This window comes from Neovison vison, chromosome 4 (assembly GCF_020171115.1).
Source record: "Neovison vison isolate M4711 chromosome 4, ASM_NN_V1, whole genome shotgun sequence".
Taxonomy (NCBI): domain Eukaryota; kingdom Metazoa; phylum Chordata; class Mammalia; order Carnivora; family Mustelidae; genus Neogale; species Neogale vison.
Genome location: NC_058094.1, coordinates 162,958,561 through 162,974,630, shown reverse-complemented (window position 1 = coordinate 162,974,630; position 16,070 = coordinate 162,958,561). Strand labels below are relative to the sequence as shown.

General features: G+C 40.2%; 1 protein-coding gene across 7 annotated transcripts in view; it reads right to left on the bottom strand.

The window, feature by feature from the left end:
* DYNC1I1 (dynein cytoplasmic 1 intermediate chain 1) overlaps positions 1-16,070 on the bottom strand; it is a 304,592-nt gene that overhangs the window by 234,505 nt on the left and 54,017 nt on the right. For 6 of the 7 annotated variants that reach the window (XM_044246078.1, XM_044246080.1, XM_044246079.1 and 3 more), the window contains exon 5: positions 12,618-12,677. The exons of the other annotated variant lie outside the window; for it this stretch is intronic. In XM_044246078.1, the coding sequence (XP_044102013.1) occupies positions 12,618-12,677 (60 nt within the window). The remainder of the gene's footprint in view (positions 1-12,617; positions 12,678-16,070) is intronic. 7 annotated transcript variants of the gene reach the window in all.

Here is a 16,070-nt window from a genome sequence, read left to right as displayed (position 1 = left end):
GTGAGGGGTCAATAAAATCAGAAGGCACCAAACAGTCCGGTATGTTATTGGGTTTAATTTTTGAGTGAAGAACCACAAAATACCATTTGCTCATTGATGTCTATTCATCATGGAGCATCTTTGCTTCCGTCCTAGCCCCACACCCTTTATGCTGACTCAGCACATCTCCCTAAAGACTGACAATCTCACGGTGCTATTTGTACTTAAGTTTTCCTCATAAAACAACAAAAATATTTGAGATATAATCCCTTTTTCAAATTTCTCTATTGGAACCCCAAATTTCACTTCCCAGCCTATTCAGACTTTTTTTTTTCCTATTCTGTGACCTTTTACTCTTTTTATCCTCTTATTTCATTCTCTATTTCTATCATCTTCAATTCACTTGACTTATCACAATAGCCTAAGAGAGTAAAGCATTTTGGGTGCTGTCATAAGTATTTGCCTGGTTAAAAGCAAAACAAACAAACAAACAAAAAAATCAAAAAGCAAAAGAATAAAAAAAACACCAGAGTCAAACTTACATTCTCATTTTATTCGTAATTTTCTTGAGGCTTTTTTTTCCTGAATGCCTTATCATCTCTCTTATCTCTCTACATTGCCATTTGCTTACTGATCTAGTAAACATACAAGATAGTATACAAATCAGAATCAAGTGACACAATATTTGTGCTTTTAGTGAAGTTGGAGTAATAGAAACCAGATTTACTCTCCACCTGAAACAACAAAAAAAGGGGGGGCAGCAATTTAAATGAAACAACACTTTGTAAGATACTGGAGGTCAGTCAACAAAGAACTGTGATGTACAAGAGAGGGGAAACAGAAGATGATTCTGGTAAATGCCCAGCTTACTGCATTGAGAGAATTCTCGGGCCATGTTGCAGGGAAAAAATTCACATGAAATCTACCAGGCTCCCTAGGTTCAGGAGATGGAGCAGAGAATCTAGGGGGACCAAAGAGGCTAGAATTGACAGGACAAAATAATAGAAAGTTAAACTGCACAAAGAGAAAACTCCAAAGATCTTCTAAGGGTTGCCTTTGAGGGATTCAGCTTAGTACTGACTCAGTGCAAGTATGTGAGGAAACTATCTGAGGCGAAGGAAAGAACTATCTGAAAAAATCAAAGGTAAGAGTTCTGGTCACTCACACAGGAACAGGATTATTACCTGTTCCCTCCCACTCGGCTAGAAAACAAGATTTAGGGGCCATTGTGTAGAACCTGCGTTAAGTGTCTTGCCTCAATAGCAGGAACTAATTAGCCCCAGACTGAGCTCTGCTCCAGTCCCAACTAACAAATCTTGAAGGAAAGACTTTAATGGATCAAACCATTGTCAAGTGAATTAATTGTACCTCAGAACAAATCTCAAGAAGATTTATAGAAATTCAAATACACTCAATACCTAACAAACTAATATAAACAATGTCTGACATCAACCAAAGATAAACAGACCTGCAAAGAAGCAGGGGAAAAAAATGACTATAATGAAAAGATATAAGTCAGTCAACTGAAACTGACCCAGAACTAATACAAATGATGGGCTAGCAAGCAAGGCTATCAAAGCAGTTACTAAAACTGTATTTAAGTATTAAAAAGTTAAGTAGAGACATGTAAGTTTTTTTTAAAAAACCCAAATTGAACTTCTAGAGTTGAAAATCACAATGTATGAAGTTAAAAATTCACTGAGTAGTTTTGATGGAATACTAAATATTGCAAAACAGAAGAGTAGTGAACACACACACAAACACAAAAACACGGGAAACTATCAAAAATAAAACACAGATAGAAAAGAAAAATAAGTACAGAGCAATCTAACTGTGGGAAAATTTCAAGTTCTGTAATATACATGTGATTTGAGTTCCCAGCAGAGCAGCAGGAACAGAAAAAAATTTTTGAATATTTGACCATGTAATGGTCAGGTTTTTCTAGATTTGTTGAAAATTGTACACCAAATGATCCAAAGAATCTCAGTAACATAAAGTAAGTCTGAACAAATTAAAAGGACACCAATAATACAAAATATGTTCTCAGGGCACCTGGTGGCTCAGTAGGTTAAGAAGCTGACTCTTAAAGAGGAGGAGTCAAGATGGCGGAGAAGTAGCAGGCTAAGACTACTTCAGCTAGCAGGAGATCAGCTAGAGAGTTATCTAAAGATTGCAAACACATGCAAATCCATCGGCAGATCATAGAGAAGAAGAACAGCAATTCTAGAAACAGAAAAACAACCACTTTCTGAAAGGTAGGACTGGCGGAGAAGTGAATCCAAAGCGACGGGAAGATACACCCCGGGGGGAGGGGCCAGCTCCCGGCAAGCGGCAGAGCAACAGAGCACAAAATCAGGACTTTTAAAAGTCTGTTCCGCTGAGGGACATCGCTCCAGAGGCTAAACCGGGGCGAAGCCCATGCGGGTTCAGCGTGGCCTCAGGTCCCGCAGGGTCACAGAAGGATTGGGGGTGTCTGAGTGTCACAGAGCTTGCGGGTATTGGAGCGAGAAAGCCGGCTGCAGAGACAGAGCCGACAGTAAGCTCGCAGTTCAGGGTTACCTTGAACCGGTCGCAGGCTCGGTGAGCTCGGAGCGCAGCTGGAGGTCAGGCAGACGGGAGTTACTGGGCGCTGTTCTCTGAGGGCGCACTGAGGAATGGGGCCCCAGGCTCTCGGCTCCTTCGGGCTGGAGACCAGGAGGCCGCCATTTGTATTCCCGTCCTCCGGAACTCTACGGAAAGTGCTCAGGGAACAAAAGCTCCTGAAAGCAAACCCAAGCGGGTTATTCAGCCCAGCCCCTGGTAAGGGCGGTGCAATTCCGCCTGGGGCAAAGACACTTGAGAATCAATACAACAGGCCCCTCCCCCACAAGATCAACAAGAAATCCAGCCAAGACCAAGTTCACCTACCAAGGAGTGCAGTTTCAATACCAAGGAGAGCAGCAGAATTCCAGAGGAGGAAAAAGCAAAGCACAGAACTCATGGCTTTCTCCCTGTGATTTTTTAGTCTTACAGTTAAAGTAATTTTTTTCTTTTTCATTTTTTTCTCTTCTTTTGCTAAATTTTTAAATTTTTTTTAATTTTTTTTTAATTTTTAAAAATTTTTTTAACTTTTACCCTTTTCATTTTTAATGTTTTTAACTAGTTTATCTAATATATATATTTTTTCTTTTTCATACTTTTCTTTATTCTTTTTCTTTTTTTAATTCCTTTTTTTTTTCCTTTCTTTTTTTTTTGAACCTCTTTTTATCCCCTTTCTCCCCCCTCACAATTTGGGATCTCTTCTGATTTGGTTAAAGCATATTTTCCTGGCGTTGTTGCCACCCTTTTAGTATTTTACTTGCTCCTTCATATAGTCTTATCTGGACAAAATGACAAGGCGGAAAACTTCACCACAAAAAAAAGAACAAGAGGCAGTACCAAAGGCTAGGGACCTAATCAATATAGACATTGGTAATATGTCAGATATGGAATTCAGAATGACAATTCTCAAGGTTCTAGCCGGGCTCGAAAAAGGCATGGAAGATATTAGAGAAACCCTCTCAGGAGATATAAAATCCCTTTCTGGAGAAATAAAAGAACTAAAATCTAACCAAGTTGAAATCAAAAAAGCTATTAATGAGGTGCAATAAAAAATGGAGGCTCTCACTGCTAGGATAAATGAGGCAGAAGAAAGAATTAGCGATATAGAAGACCAAATGACAGAGAATAAAGAAGCTGAGCAAAAGAGGGACAAACAGCTACTGGACCACGAGGGGAGAATTCGAGAGATAAGTGACACCATAAGATGAAACAACATTAGAATAATTGGGATTCCAGAAGAAGAAGAAAGAGAGAGGGGAGCAGAAGATATATTGGAGAGAATTATTAGGGAGAATTTCCCCAATATGGCAAAGGGAACGAGCATCAAAATTCAGGAGGTTCAGAGAACGCCCCTCAAAATCAATAAGAATAGGCCCACACCACGTCACCTAATAGTAAAATTTACAAGTCTTAGTGACAAAGAGAAAATCCTGAAAGCAGCCCGGGAAAAGAAGTCTATAACATACAATGGTAAAAATATTAGATTGGCAGCTGACTTATCCACAGAGACCTGGCAGGCCAGAAAGAGCTGGCATGATATTTTCAGAGCACTAAACGAGAAAAACATGCAGCCAAGAATACTATATCCAGCTAGGCTATCATTGAAAATAGAAGGAGAGATTAAAAGCTTCCAGGACAAACAAAAACTGAAAGAATTTGCAAACACCAAACCAGCTCTACAGGAAATATTGAAAGGGGTCCTCTAAGCAAAGAGAGAGCCTACAAGTGGTAGATCAGAAAGGAACAGAAACAATATACAATAACAGTCACCTTACAGGCAATACAATGGCACTAAATTCATATCTCTCAATAGTTACCCTGAATGTTAATGGGCTAAATGCCCCAATCAAAAGACACAGGGGATCAGAATGGATAAAAAAACAAAACCCATCTATATGTTGCCTCCAAGAAACTCATTTTAAGCCCGAAGACACCTCCAGACTTAAAGTGAGGGGGTGGAAAAGAATTTACCATGCTAATGGACATCAGAAGAAAGCAGGAGTGGCAATCCTTATATCAGATCAATTAGATTTTAAGCCAAAGACTATAATAAGAGATGAGGAAGGACACTATATCATACTCAAAGGGTCTATCCAACAAGAAGATCTAACAATTTTAAATATCTATGCCCCCAACGTGGGAGCAGCCAACTATATAAACCAATTAACAACAAAATCAAAGAAACACATCAACAATAATACAATAATAGTAGGGGACTTTAACACTCCCCTCACTGAAATGGACAGATCATCCAAGCAAAAGATCAGCAAGGAAATAAGGGCCTTAAACGACACACTGGACCAGATGGACATCACAGATATATTCAGAACATTTCATCCCAAAGCAACAGAATATACATTCTTCTCTAGTGCACATGGAACATTCTCCAGAATAGATCACATCCTCGGTCCTAAATCAGGACTCAACCGGTATCAATAGATTGGGATCATTCCCTGCATATTTTCAGACCACAATGCTCTGAAGCTAGAGCTCAACCACAAGAGGAAGTTTGGAAAGAACCCAAATACATGGAGACTAAACAGCATCCTTCTAAAGAATGAATGGGTCAACCAGGAAATTAAAGAAAAATTGAAAAAAATCATGGAAACAAATGATAATGAAAACACAACGGTTCAAAATCTGTGGGACACAACAAAGGCAGTCCTGAGAGGAAAATATATAGCGGTACAAGCCTTTCTCAAGAAACAAGAAAGGTCTCAGGTACAAAACCTAACCCTACACCTAAAGGAACTGGAGAAAGAACAAGAAAGAAACCCTAAGCCCAGCAGGAGAAGAGAAATCATAAAGATCAGAGCAGAAATCAATGAAATAGAAACCAAAAAAACAATAGAACAAATCAACGAAACTAGGAGCTGGTTCTTTGAAAGAATTAATAAAATTGATAAACCCCTGGCCAGACTTATCAAAAAGAAAAGAGAAAGGACCCAAATAAATAAAATCATGAATGAAAGAGGAGAGATCACAACTAACACCAAAGAAATACAAACTATTATAAGAACATACTATGAGCAACTCTACGCCAACAAATTTGACAATTTGGAAGAAATGGATGCATTCCTAGAAACATATAAACTACCACAACTGAACCAGGAAGAAATAGAAAGCCTGAACAGACCCATAACCAGTAAGGAGATTGAGACAGTCATTAAAAATCTCCAAACAAACAAAAGCCCAGGGCTAGACAGCTTCCTGGGGGAATTCTACCAAACATTTAAAGAAGAACTAATGCCTATTCTCCTGAAACTGTTCCAAAAAATAAAAAGGAAGGACAACTTCCAAACTCATTTTATGAGGCCAACATCACCTTGATCCCAAAACAAGACAAGGATCCCATCAAAAAAGAGAGCTATAGACCAATATCCTTGATGAACACAGATGCGAAAATTCTCACCAAAATACTAGCCAATAGGATTCAACAGTACATTAAAAGGATTATTCACCACGACCAAGTGGGATTTATCTCAGGGCTGCAAGGTTGGTTCAACATCTGCAAATAGTCAATGTGATACAACACATCAATAAAAGAAAGAACAAGAACCATATGATACTCTCAATAGATGCTGAAAAAGCATTTGACAAAGTACAGCATCCCTTCCTGATCAAAACTCTTCAAAGTGTAGGGATAGAGGGCACATACCTCAATATCATCAAAGCCATCTATGAAAAACCCACCGCAAATATCATTCTCAATGGAGAAAAACTGAAAGCTTTTCCGCTAAGGTCAGGAACACGGCAGGGATGTCCATTATCACCACTGCTATTCAACATAGTACTAGAAGTCCTAGCCTCAGCAATCAGACAACAAAAGGAAATTAAAGGCATCCAAATCGGCAAAGAAGTCGTCAAACTATCACTCTTTGCAGATGATATGATACTCTATGTGGAAAACCCAAAAGACTCCACTCCAAAACTGCTAGCACTTGTACAGGAATTCAGTAAAGTGTCAGGATATAAAATCAATGCACAGAAATCAGTTGCATTTCTCTACACCAACAACAAGACAGAAGAAAGAGAAATTAAGGAGTCAATCCCATTTACAATTGCACCTCAAACCATAAGATACCTAGGAATAAACCTAACCAAAAAGGCTAAGAATCTATACTCAGAAAACTATAAAGTATTCATGAAAGAAATTGAGGAAGACACAAAGAAATGGAAAAATGTTCCATGCTCCTGGATTGGAAGAATAAATATTGTGAAAATGTCTATGCTACCTAAAGCAATCTACACATTTAATGCAATTCCTATCAAAGTACCATCCATCTTTTTCAAAGAAATGAAACAAATAATCCTAAAATTTATATGGAACCAGAAAAGACCTCGAATAGCCAAAGGAATATTGAAAAAGAAAGCCAAAGTTGGTGGCATCACAATTCCGGACTTCAAGCTCTATTACAAAGCTGTCATCATCAAGACAGCATGGTATTGGCACAAAAACAGACACATAGATCAATGGAACAGAATAGAGAGCCCAGAAATAGACCCTCAACTCTATGGTCAACTAATCTTCGACAAAGCAGGAATGAATGTCCAATGGAAAAAAGACAGCCTCTTCAATAAATGGTGTAGGGAAAATTGGACAGCCACATGCAGAAAAATGAAATTGGACCATTTCCTTACACTACATACGAAAATAGACTCAAAATGGATGAAGGACCTCAAAGTGAGAAAGGAATCCATCAAAATCCTTGAGGAGAACACAGGCAACAACCTCTTCGACCTCAGCCGCAGCAACATCTTCCTAGGAACATCGCCAAAGGCAAGGGAAGCAAGGGCAAAAATGAACTATTGGGATTTCATCAAGATCAAAAGCTTTTGCACAGCAAAGGAAACAGTTAACAAAATCAAAAGACAACTGACAGACTGGGAGAAGGTATTTGTAAACGACATATCAGATAAAGGACTAGTGTCCAAAATCTATAAAGAACTTAGCAAACTCAACACCCAAAGAACAAATAATCCAATCAAGAAATGGGCAGAGGACATGAACAGACATTTCTGCAAAGAAGACATCCAGATGGCCAACAGACACATGGAAAAGTGCTCCATATCACTCGGCATCAGGGAAATACAAATCAAAACCACAATGAGCTATCACCTCACACCAGTCAGAATGGCTAAAATCAACAAGTCAGGAAATGACAGATGCTGGCGAGGATGCGGAGAAAGGGGAACCCTCCTACACTGTTGGTGGGAATGCAAGCTGGTGCAACCACTCTGGAAAACAGCATGGAGGTTCCTCAAAATGTTGAAGATAGAACTACCCTATGACCCAGCAACTGCACTACTGGGTATTTACCCTAAAGATACAAACGTAGTGATCCAAACGTGCACCCGAATGTTTATAGCAGCAATGTCCACAATAGCCAAACTATGGAAAGAACCTAGATGTCCATCAACAGATGAATGGATCAAGAAGATGTGGTATATATACACAATGGAATACTATGCAGCCATCAAAAGAAATGAAATCTTGCCATTTGCGACAACATGGATGGAACTAGAGCGTATCATGCTCAGCGAAATAAGTCAAGCGGAGAAAGACAACTACCATATGATCTCCCTGATATGAGGAAGTGGTGATGCAACATGGGGGCTTAAGTGGGTAGGAGAAGAATCCATGAAACAAGATGGGATTGGGAGGGAGACAAACCATAAGTGACTCTTAATCTCACAAAACAAACTGAGGGTTGCTGGGGGGAGGGGGGTTGGGAGAAGGGGGGTGGGGTTATGGACATTGGGGAGGGTATGTGCTTTGGTGAGTGCTGTGAAGTGTGTAAACCTGGCGATTCACAGACCTGTACTCCTGGGGATAAAAATATATGTTTATAAAAAAATAAAAAAAAATTAATTAAAAAAAAAAAAAAAAAAAGAAGCTGACTCTTGATTTTGGCTCAGGTCACAATCTCAGGGCCGGGAGAGCGAGCCCTATGTCAGGCTCTGGGTTCAGCACAGAGTCTGCCTCTCTCCTTCTCTCACTCTCCCTACCCCTCTCCTGCCTCCTCTCTCAAATAAGTAAACAAATAACTCTTTTTAAAAATATGTTCTCTAACCACAGTCGAATTGAATTAATCAGTAACAGAAAGATCTATAGAAAGTCCAAATAGGTGGAAACTAAATAACGTACTTCGAAATAACTTATCAGTTGAAGACAAAATAAAAAGGAAAACTGGAAAGTATTTTGAACTAAATGAAAATGACAAAAATATACCAAAATTTGCAAGATGCCACTAAGTAGTACTTATGAGTAATTTTTTAGCACTACCCACCTATATTAGAAATGAAGAAATATCTCAAGTCAATGACCTCTGCATCCACTTTAAGAAACTTAAGAAGGAAAACCATATTAAATATAAAGTAAGCAGAAGAAGTAATATCAGAATAGGAATCAGTGAAATAGAAAATACAAAAATAGAGAAAATCAATGAAACCAAATGCTGGTTCTTTAAGAAGATCAATAAAATTGATAAATCTCTACCATACCAGAAAAAAGGACATAAGACAAAATTTGATAAAATTGATAAATCTCTACCATACCAGAAAAAAGGACATAAGATAAAATTTGCCAATATCAAGAATGAGAGAGGTGACAATATCTATAGATTCAGCAGATATTTAAAAGATAATAAAGGAATACAAACACAGTTTTAGGTCAATAATTTTGCCAATGGAGATAGGACATATAACTTCAAAAGACACAAACTGCCAAAGCTCACTCAGAAAAATACAGATCACTTCAATAGGTCCATACTATTAAAGTTACTGAATTTGTATTTTTAAATTTCCCCCCACGATAAAACCCCAAACTCAAATGTTTTCATAAGAGATTGTATTCCACCACCTATTTAAGAAATCCCTGAATATTGAAATTATGTCACCAAAAGCATGATCCATAAAAGAATGGATTTGTAAGTTGGAATTTGTCAAAATTAAACAGGTTTGTTTTCTTAGAGACACAGTTAAGAGAGTGAAAAAGACAAGCCACAAATGCAGAGAAATATTTACAAACTATTTATCAGATAAAGGTTTGTATCCCAAAGTATGTAAAGAAGTGATGTATTGTATATTGGTTAATTGAATTTAAATGAAGAAAAAATAAATTTAAAAATATGTAAAGAACTCCCAAAATTCTAAAATGAGAAAACAAATAAACAATAAGGGCAAAAGATTTAAGCAGACATTTCATCAGAGAAGATATTCAAGTGGCAAAGATACACATAAAGAGATATTCAACACCATTAGTCACTGGGGAAATGCAAATTAAAACCACAATGAGATACTACTACACTCCTTTAATAGTGGTTAACAAAACAAGAATTAAAAAAAAAAATCCAAATCAAGTGTCATCAAGAATGGGGATGGACTGAGGATCTCATGCGCTGCTGGTAAGAATGTGTAGCACTAAAACCACTCTGAAAATACCTTGACCATCTCTTAAGTTAAATGTACATCCACTGTATGATTCACCATTCAATCTGGTGATATTTGCCCAAAAGAATGGAAAGTGTATGTCTATAAAATGACTTGTACATGAAGGTTCATCCGTTTTATTTGTAATGGGCAGAAAACCTGGCAACAACCCAAACACACATCAAAAAGTGGCCGGATGAACAAACTGGCCTGTCCATATGATGGACCACTCAGCAGAACAGGCATGAACTACTGATACACACCTCACATGAACAAACCTCAAAATAGCTATTGAGTGACAGAAGTCAGTCAGAAGCATACCCACCACATGGTTTCATTTACTCTATATTCCAGGAAATGTAAATGAAAGTATAGTGACAGAAAGCAGATCAGCTGTTTTGGGGGATGGGGAGAAGCAGTGTGAGGATAACAAAGGGGTGTGTGGAAACTTATAGGGATAATGCATATGTTTATTATCTTGGTCATGGTGATGGTTTCATAGATGTGCATACCTGTTACTTCAACTTGAATACTTTAAATGTGTGTGGTTATTTTTTGGTCAATTATACTACAATAAAGCTGTTTTTAAAAAATGTCCACTATATTTAAATTAAAAGAGCAATCTGGTGACAGATGAAGCTCTGGGCTATGATCAACCCCATGCCAAAGATCAAGAAGAGGAAATAAAATTATCTCTAGAAAAATCTTGTTGCCTGAAGTATAGCTTATCCAACTGTGTATGAGGAGAAGGCTGCCCTGCACATAAGGACTATCAGAAATGGGAAATTTTCATTGATCGGTATTTAAAATTGTAATGTGACTAAAATAATCTCCTTTCTGCATGTTCCTTACACGTTCTCCACCACTGACCACTCCGTGGTAGAGAAAATCTCATCTCTCATCTCTCTTTGACTCTCTGGGCCTGATCTTAAGTAAAATGTGGCAGGCAAGGTGGGAGCCACAGATATGCCATCTCCCCAGAATAAGTCACAAGTTTTAATCTGCATAGTCAACTGAATTTTTACTTGGAAAACACATCTAAATGGGAAAGTTCCCAACTGTTCCACATCAGCAAGTGTAATTTAGCAAGGCCACAATCTGTCTAAAAATCTGTTAAGTGCATAGGCTAGAGTCTCTGCCAGTTCCATCATCCATTTTTTAAAAACACAATGAAATACTGAAGGACTGCACTCTGAATTCCTCTGAATTGTAACACACTATATGTTCATATTCCTTTGCTTGATTTAAGCCATATTTCTTGGTTATTCAAATAATAAAAATTGAAACGTGATATACAATGACCTCCAAGAACTAAATAGCCAAGAATTTAGTGATGTTGGAAGAGTGCTCTCAGTTACCTGAAGCGTTAGAGCATTTCCTTGGTTTAGCAGTGTTGTGAGTCTGCTGAGAACTCTCCCATATACAAAGGGCCGGGGACAGATGACATTTCACCTGACACCCAGACAGTCCTCCAACCTTGTGTCCACCTATAGTAGGCACGGACACGGATAGAAACCCACAGATAACGTGCCCAGGAATCTCGGAAATTCAAAATAAATGATAACTAAATAAACAAATAAAGACCCACTTTAAGATGCATTGGCTTAAATATAGAAAGAAGAAAAGTGATACTCTTGTAAAACACTGTAATAAAATGTGCTAGTCACATACGGAGGTACCCGGTGGCATACTGGCAAATGTCTCTTAACGGCTGCGAAAACAAGGGAGCGTGCCCTGGTTTGTGACATTTGCCAGTTGTTACGGTGTAACTACTCCCACCATGGCTGATTTCAAGCAGATTTCACTGAATGCAAAGTTGGGAAGAGACACAAACGAACCGGATCTCCTGAGCTTGAGCATGAGCTGGTACAAACGCCCAATTGCAAAGGTATTATGCACCCTGACAGCTAACTTCCATCTTACAAGAGAAGTAAACTCCTTTTCTAAGACAGACTTGTGTGTTTTATTCTTTGGGGAAAAATTTTCCATTCTGGAGCTATCTTTTAACCTGGGACGGTATATTTCCTTCAGGGGAAAAAAAAAAATCTTTACAATATAGAAGACCTCATCCATCATAGAATATTTGCAACTTCTTAATACTGAGAAATGCAACAAATCTGCTTTTTCTTTAAACAGGAACCTTTACGTGTTCAAACTTATTTAAAATTAAATGCTTATTGTGAGTCCCCAAAAAAGGTGAAAAGAAAAGGAAACAAAGACAGGACATTTTAATACCAATTTTAAACAAAAATTAGCCCAAGGCAACTTGTTAGTAGAGGGGAAGGAGGATTAGGATCTAGACAAGTGTAGCTGCCAGCACAGAACGCGCACGCCCCAGCTTGAAGCCGAGGTGTGGGTGTGTGTTTGTATCGTGGTTTCAAGGAAGTAACATTTTGCAATAATAGGAATTTAGAAGGAGAAATCAAAAGCCACTTATTGTGGTGTTCTCCACAAAGAGAGACTTTCTTCAAGGTTTCACATTATAAGGAAACTAATGGAAGGAAATAAACTTATCCAGCTGGAAGCTCAACAGAAGGGGGGAAAACCTGGGAAACGACAGCTCTAGCATTTCAACACAAGTGTTGCAAAGAAATAATAAAAGGAGTAACAAAAGAGCAGACATATACCCAAGTTCTGAGTCTGACTGCAGCTGGAGCACTGAGGGGTCTGTGTCCCACTGCAGGGTCCTAATCGTGCGGCACAAAGGAAAAAGAACACAGAGAATTAACAAAAGGGGAGGAAAACAAACCAAACCAAACCATGTCATTCATCCAGGCAATGGCATATACAGTACATACATAGAACATCTCCCCACTCCCCCCGCCCCTCCATCCCCAGGTGCAAGGATGACCCCATGAATATCAAGTGACAAAAGAAAGCGAGGAATTGTCCTTCCCTTTGAATGTCTGTTTGGTACTGGAAGCTGTGAGTGTTTTCACGGAGGGAAGCCCAAAGCTAACTACTCAAACTCTACATACCTCCTCACCCTTTTTTGTTGTTGTTGTTTTGTTTTGTTCTGTTTTCTACTCAAGCTGGACTGATTTGAGCATGTAAACTGGTTCATGTTTCTCGGACACCCCAGAGCCCATCCACACCTGGGAGCACCAAGCATCTCCCATGGGGTGAAAAGAACCAAAGGCAAGGCGGCAAACGGGTGAGAGCCAGAGCGTCTGGGGGAGACGGTCAGGCCAGGTGGAGCCTGCCATCAGGTTCCTCTGCTCAACTTCTGGCTGCTACTGCAAGAACAATGCACTGGATTTTGAGGCTCATGGGTATTTTGGTGTTTTTTTTATTTATATATTACACTGAGATGATCACTGATAATATCATTTGTCTCAAGATGCCGGGGGTCATTTATATCGTTTAAATATTTCACAAGAGACAACACAAAGTCTCACCAGTTAGCAAGGCATTCAGTTTTCCATGTTATTTTTCCTTCAAAATAAAGGGGGATAAAGCAGCTCTTCTATAAACAGAGTGCATACAGGAAACTGTCCCGAATCCCGTCCCCTCCGCTTCATCTCAGCAAGGCCCACGGACCAGGATCCCCAGCCTCTCCTGGAGCTTGTCGGAAGCGCGGGCTACAGGCTCACCACAGACTCGCTGACTGCACACCGTGGTTCAGTAAAATCCCGGGCCATCTGCAGGCACCCTGAAGTTTGAGAAGCCCTCCTCGTCTTCCTTGTCTGTGAAGACTTACCGTGGCTTATGAGACAATTCAATTTTAGGCTGACCTGGCCTGTGGCCATCTTCCAAACTTACATTGAACCACGGCTCTCCTCCCTCCCTGTGTCCTATTGGATGTCCTAGCCCCCTAAGATTGTCTGTGTGTCTTCCCTCAAATGCCATCTGCTCAGAGAGGCTTTCCTCCCCTCACTATTCTGTAGCACTTCCTTCATCCCCTCCCCTTACACCGCTTTCCTTTCTTCATAACACCTATTTTTTTTGTATTATACATCCATTTATGTACTACTGTTTGCTGTTTGATCCAGATTTGAACCTCATAATGGGGGGAGGGATCCCTAGATTACAGAGATGCACCTAGGAAAGTACCCGGCACCCACACTTACATAACACAACGCATGGATGAATGGATGGATAGATAGATGGTCTTTCTCTGATTTTCTATGAGGGTAATACACAATTATACCTACAAAGCTCTAAGCAACTATTTGAACAGAAGCTTTTCGGGATGCCTGGGTGGCTCAGCTGGTTAAGGGTCTGTCTTTGGTTCAGGTCAAGATCCCAGGGTTCTAGGACCAAGTCCTGCATCCAGCTCCCTGCTCAGTGGGGAGCCTGCTTCTCCCTCTGCCTGCCATTCCCCCTGCTTGTGCCTGTGCCTTCTCTCTTTTGACTAAAAAAATAAAACAAAATAAAATAAAATAAAATAAAAATCTCAAAAACAAAACAAAAGTAGCTTTATTTCTTGCTACCACGTTCACCCCATATCTACTATTGAGATTTCTCTGAGTCAAACCCTACATGTGTGACAGATGCCATTTAAGTTCCTCTTCCTGAGGCAGCAGAATGCAGGTCACAGCTACCCTTTCCAGCTCTGGCTGTGCTCCTGTCCTCTTAGGAATGTTCTGAAACCTGACAACTCGAGTCCAGAGAGAACACTAACCTGCCGCTACTCCTTAGACCCGAGCTTCTCAAATCTCAGTGCACACACACGTACTTGGGAACACCGTTTGAACATGCAGATTCTGGTTTAGTAGGTCTGTGACATTTCTCAGAGGCTCCAGGGATTATAGATGTTGCCAGTCTGCGGACCACACTTGGAGTAGCAAGGTCTTGACTTAGATCAGTGGTTCTCAAACTCTGACAGGGTTCAGAATGATGTGGAGGGCTTATGCTAAAATACGGGACGCTAATCTCCAACCCCAGAAATTCCGATTCAGTACGGCAAGGGTGCATTTGTACTCTAACCAGTTTCCAGGTAAGGTTTATAGCTGACCCTGGAGCCACGTTTGCAGAATGACTGGGCCAGGCTAGTGCTTTCCTTAGTCAGCATCAGTGCTTTCCTTAGACAGCGTCACTGATCCTCAAATAGATCAGCCTCTAAACCCATGATTAACTCAAGCCTGGCCTAAGGCCCAGGCCCCTTTCCGACCAATTACATCAGAATGTGCAGAGCGAGACCCAAGCAACTGTATTTCGGAAAATTCTCCAGGTGATTCTAAATGTGCAGCCAAGGGTGAGGACCCCTGCTCCCGACTCTTTCTCTGCTCAAAAAAAGCCAGGCCTTCCAGGTTCTGGGCACAAATTCCTTCCCCTTGTTGGCGAATGTAATGGTTATAAATAGTGGAAGTAACAGACTCCATTACAGTGATTCACGGCGGCTATTCACACATCCCTGGGGATCAGACCTTTCATCTTTAAGGGCATTTCTTTGGCTACAGACAGAGCAGCAGCCTCTGGCTCCAGCTGGCTGTGAGGAACATTCCTCTGTAAGGAGTGGGGTCAGCTACTTGGCCCTCAATTTGCCTGGAGGTTTCGGATGGGATGACCTTGTTTGACCTTTTCCACTTCTGCCAGGCAGGTGAAGAATGCAGCCGCTCCCAGGTGGTCTGGCTGTCCTGTTACTTATCGGACAGCTCATCTGAACTCACTGTATGCTTAAGAAGTAAAAATGATGATTCCATCAGAATCACTCACTTAAGGAGTCGACAGATCAGCAGTCCGAGGTTGGCACTGATTCAGGCAGAGCAACCAAGGTGGTCTCTGTAACCGACCTACCGCAGTCCTGCCCCCCCAGTCACACATGTATTATTCGGTGAAAGAAAGAGTCATCATTAGCAATGAGCAGCGAGGTAAGGTGTCAAGCCAACGATGCAATCAAGTATGCTAGTTTTATTGTCTTCTCATTTTTCCCATTGTTATCTGTGGGGTGGTCAGGCTTGTACAGAACGCACTTTCTCTCTCGGCCTTTTGGCTAAGATCAAGTGTAGAAAAAGCACTTAAAGCCAATACATCAAATGGGCAAATGTTATTTGTGTCTCCAAGGGTCACCTAGAAATGTGTACTGAATGTTTGCTGAATTCCTTCTGTGCAAGCTTGCAGAGACACTTCTCTATGGG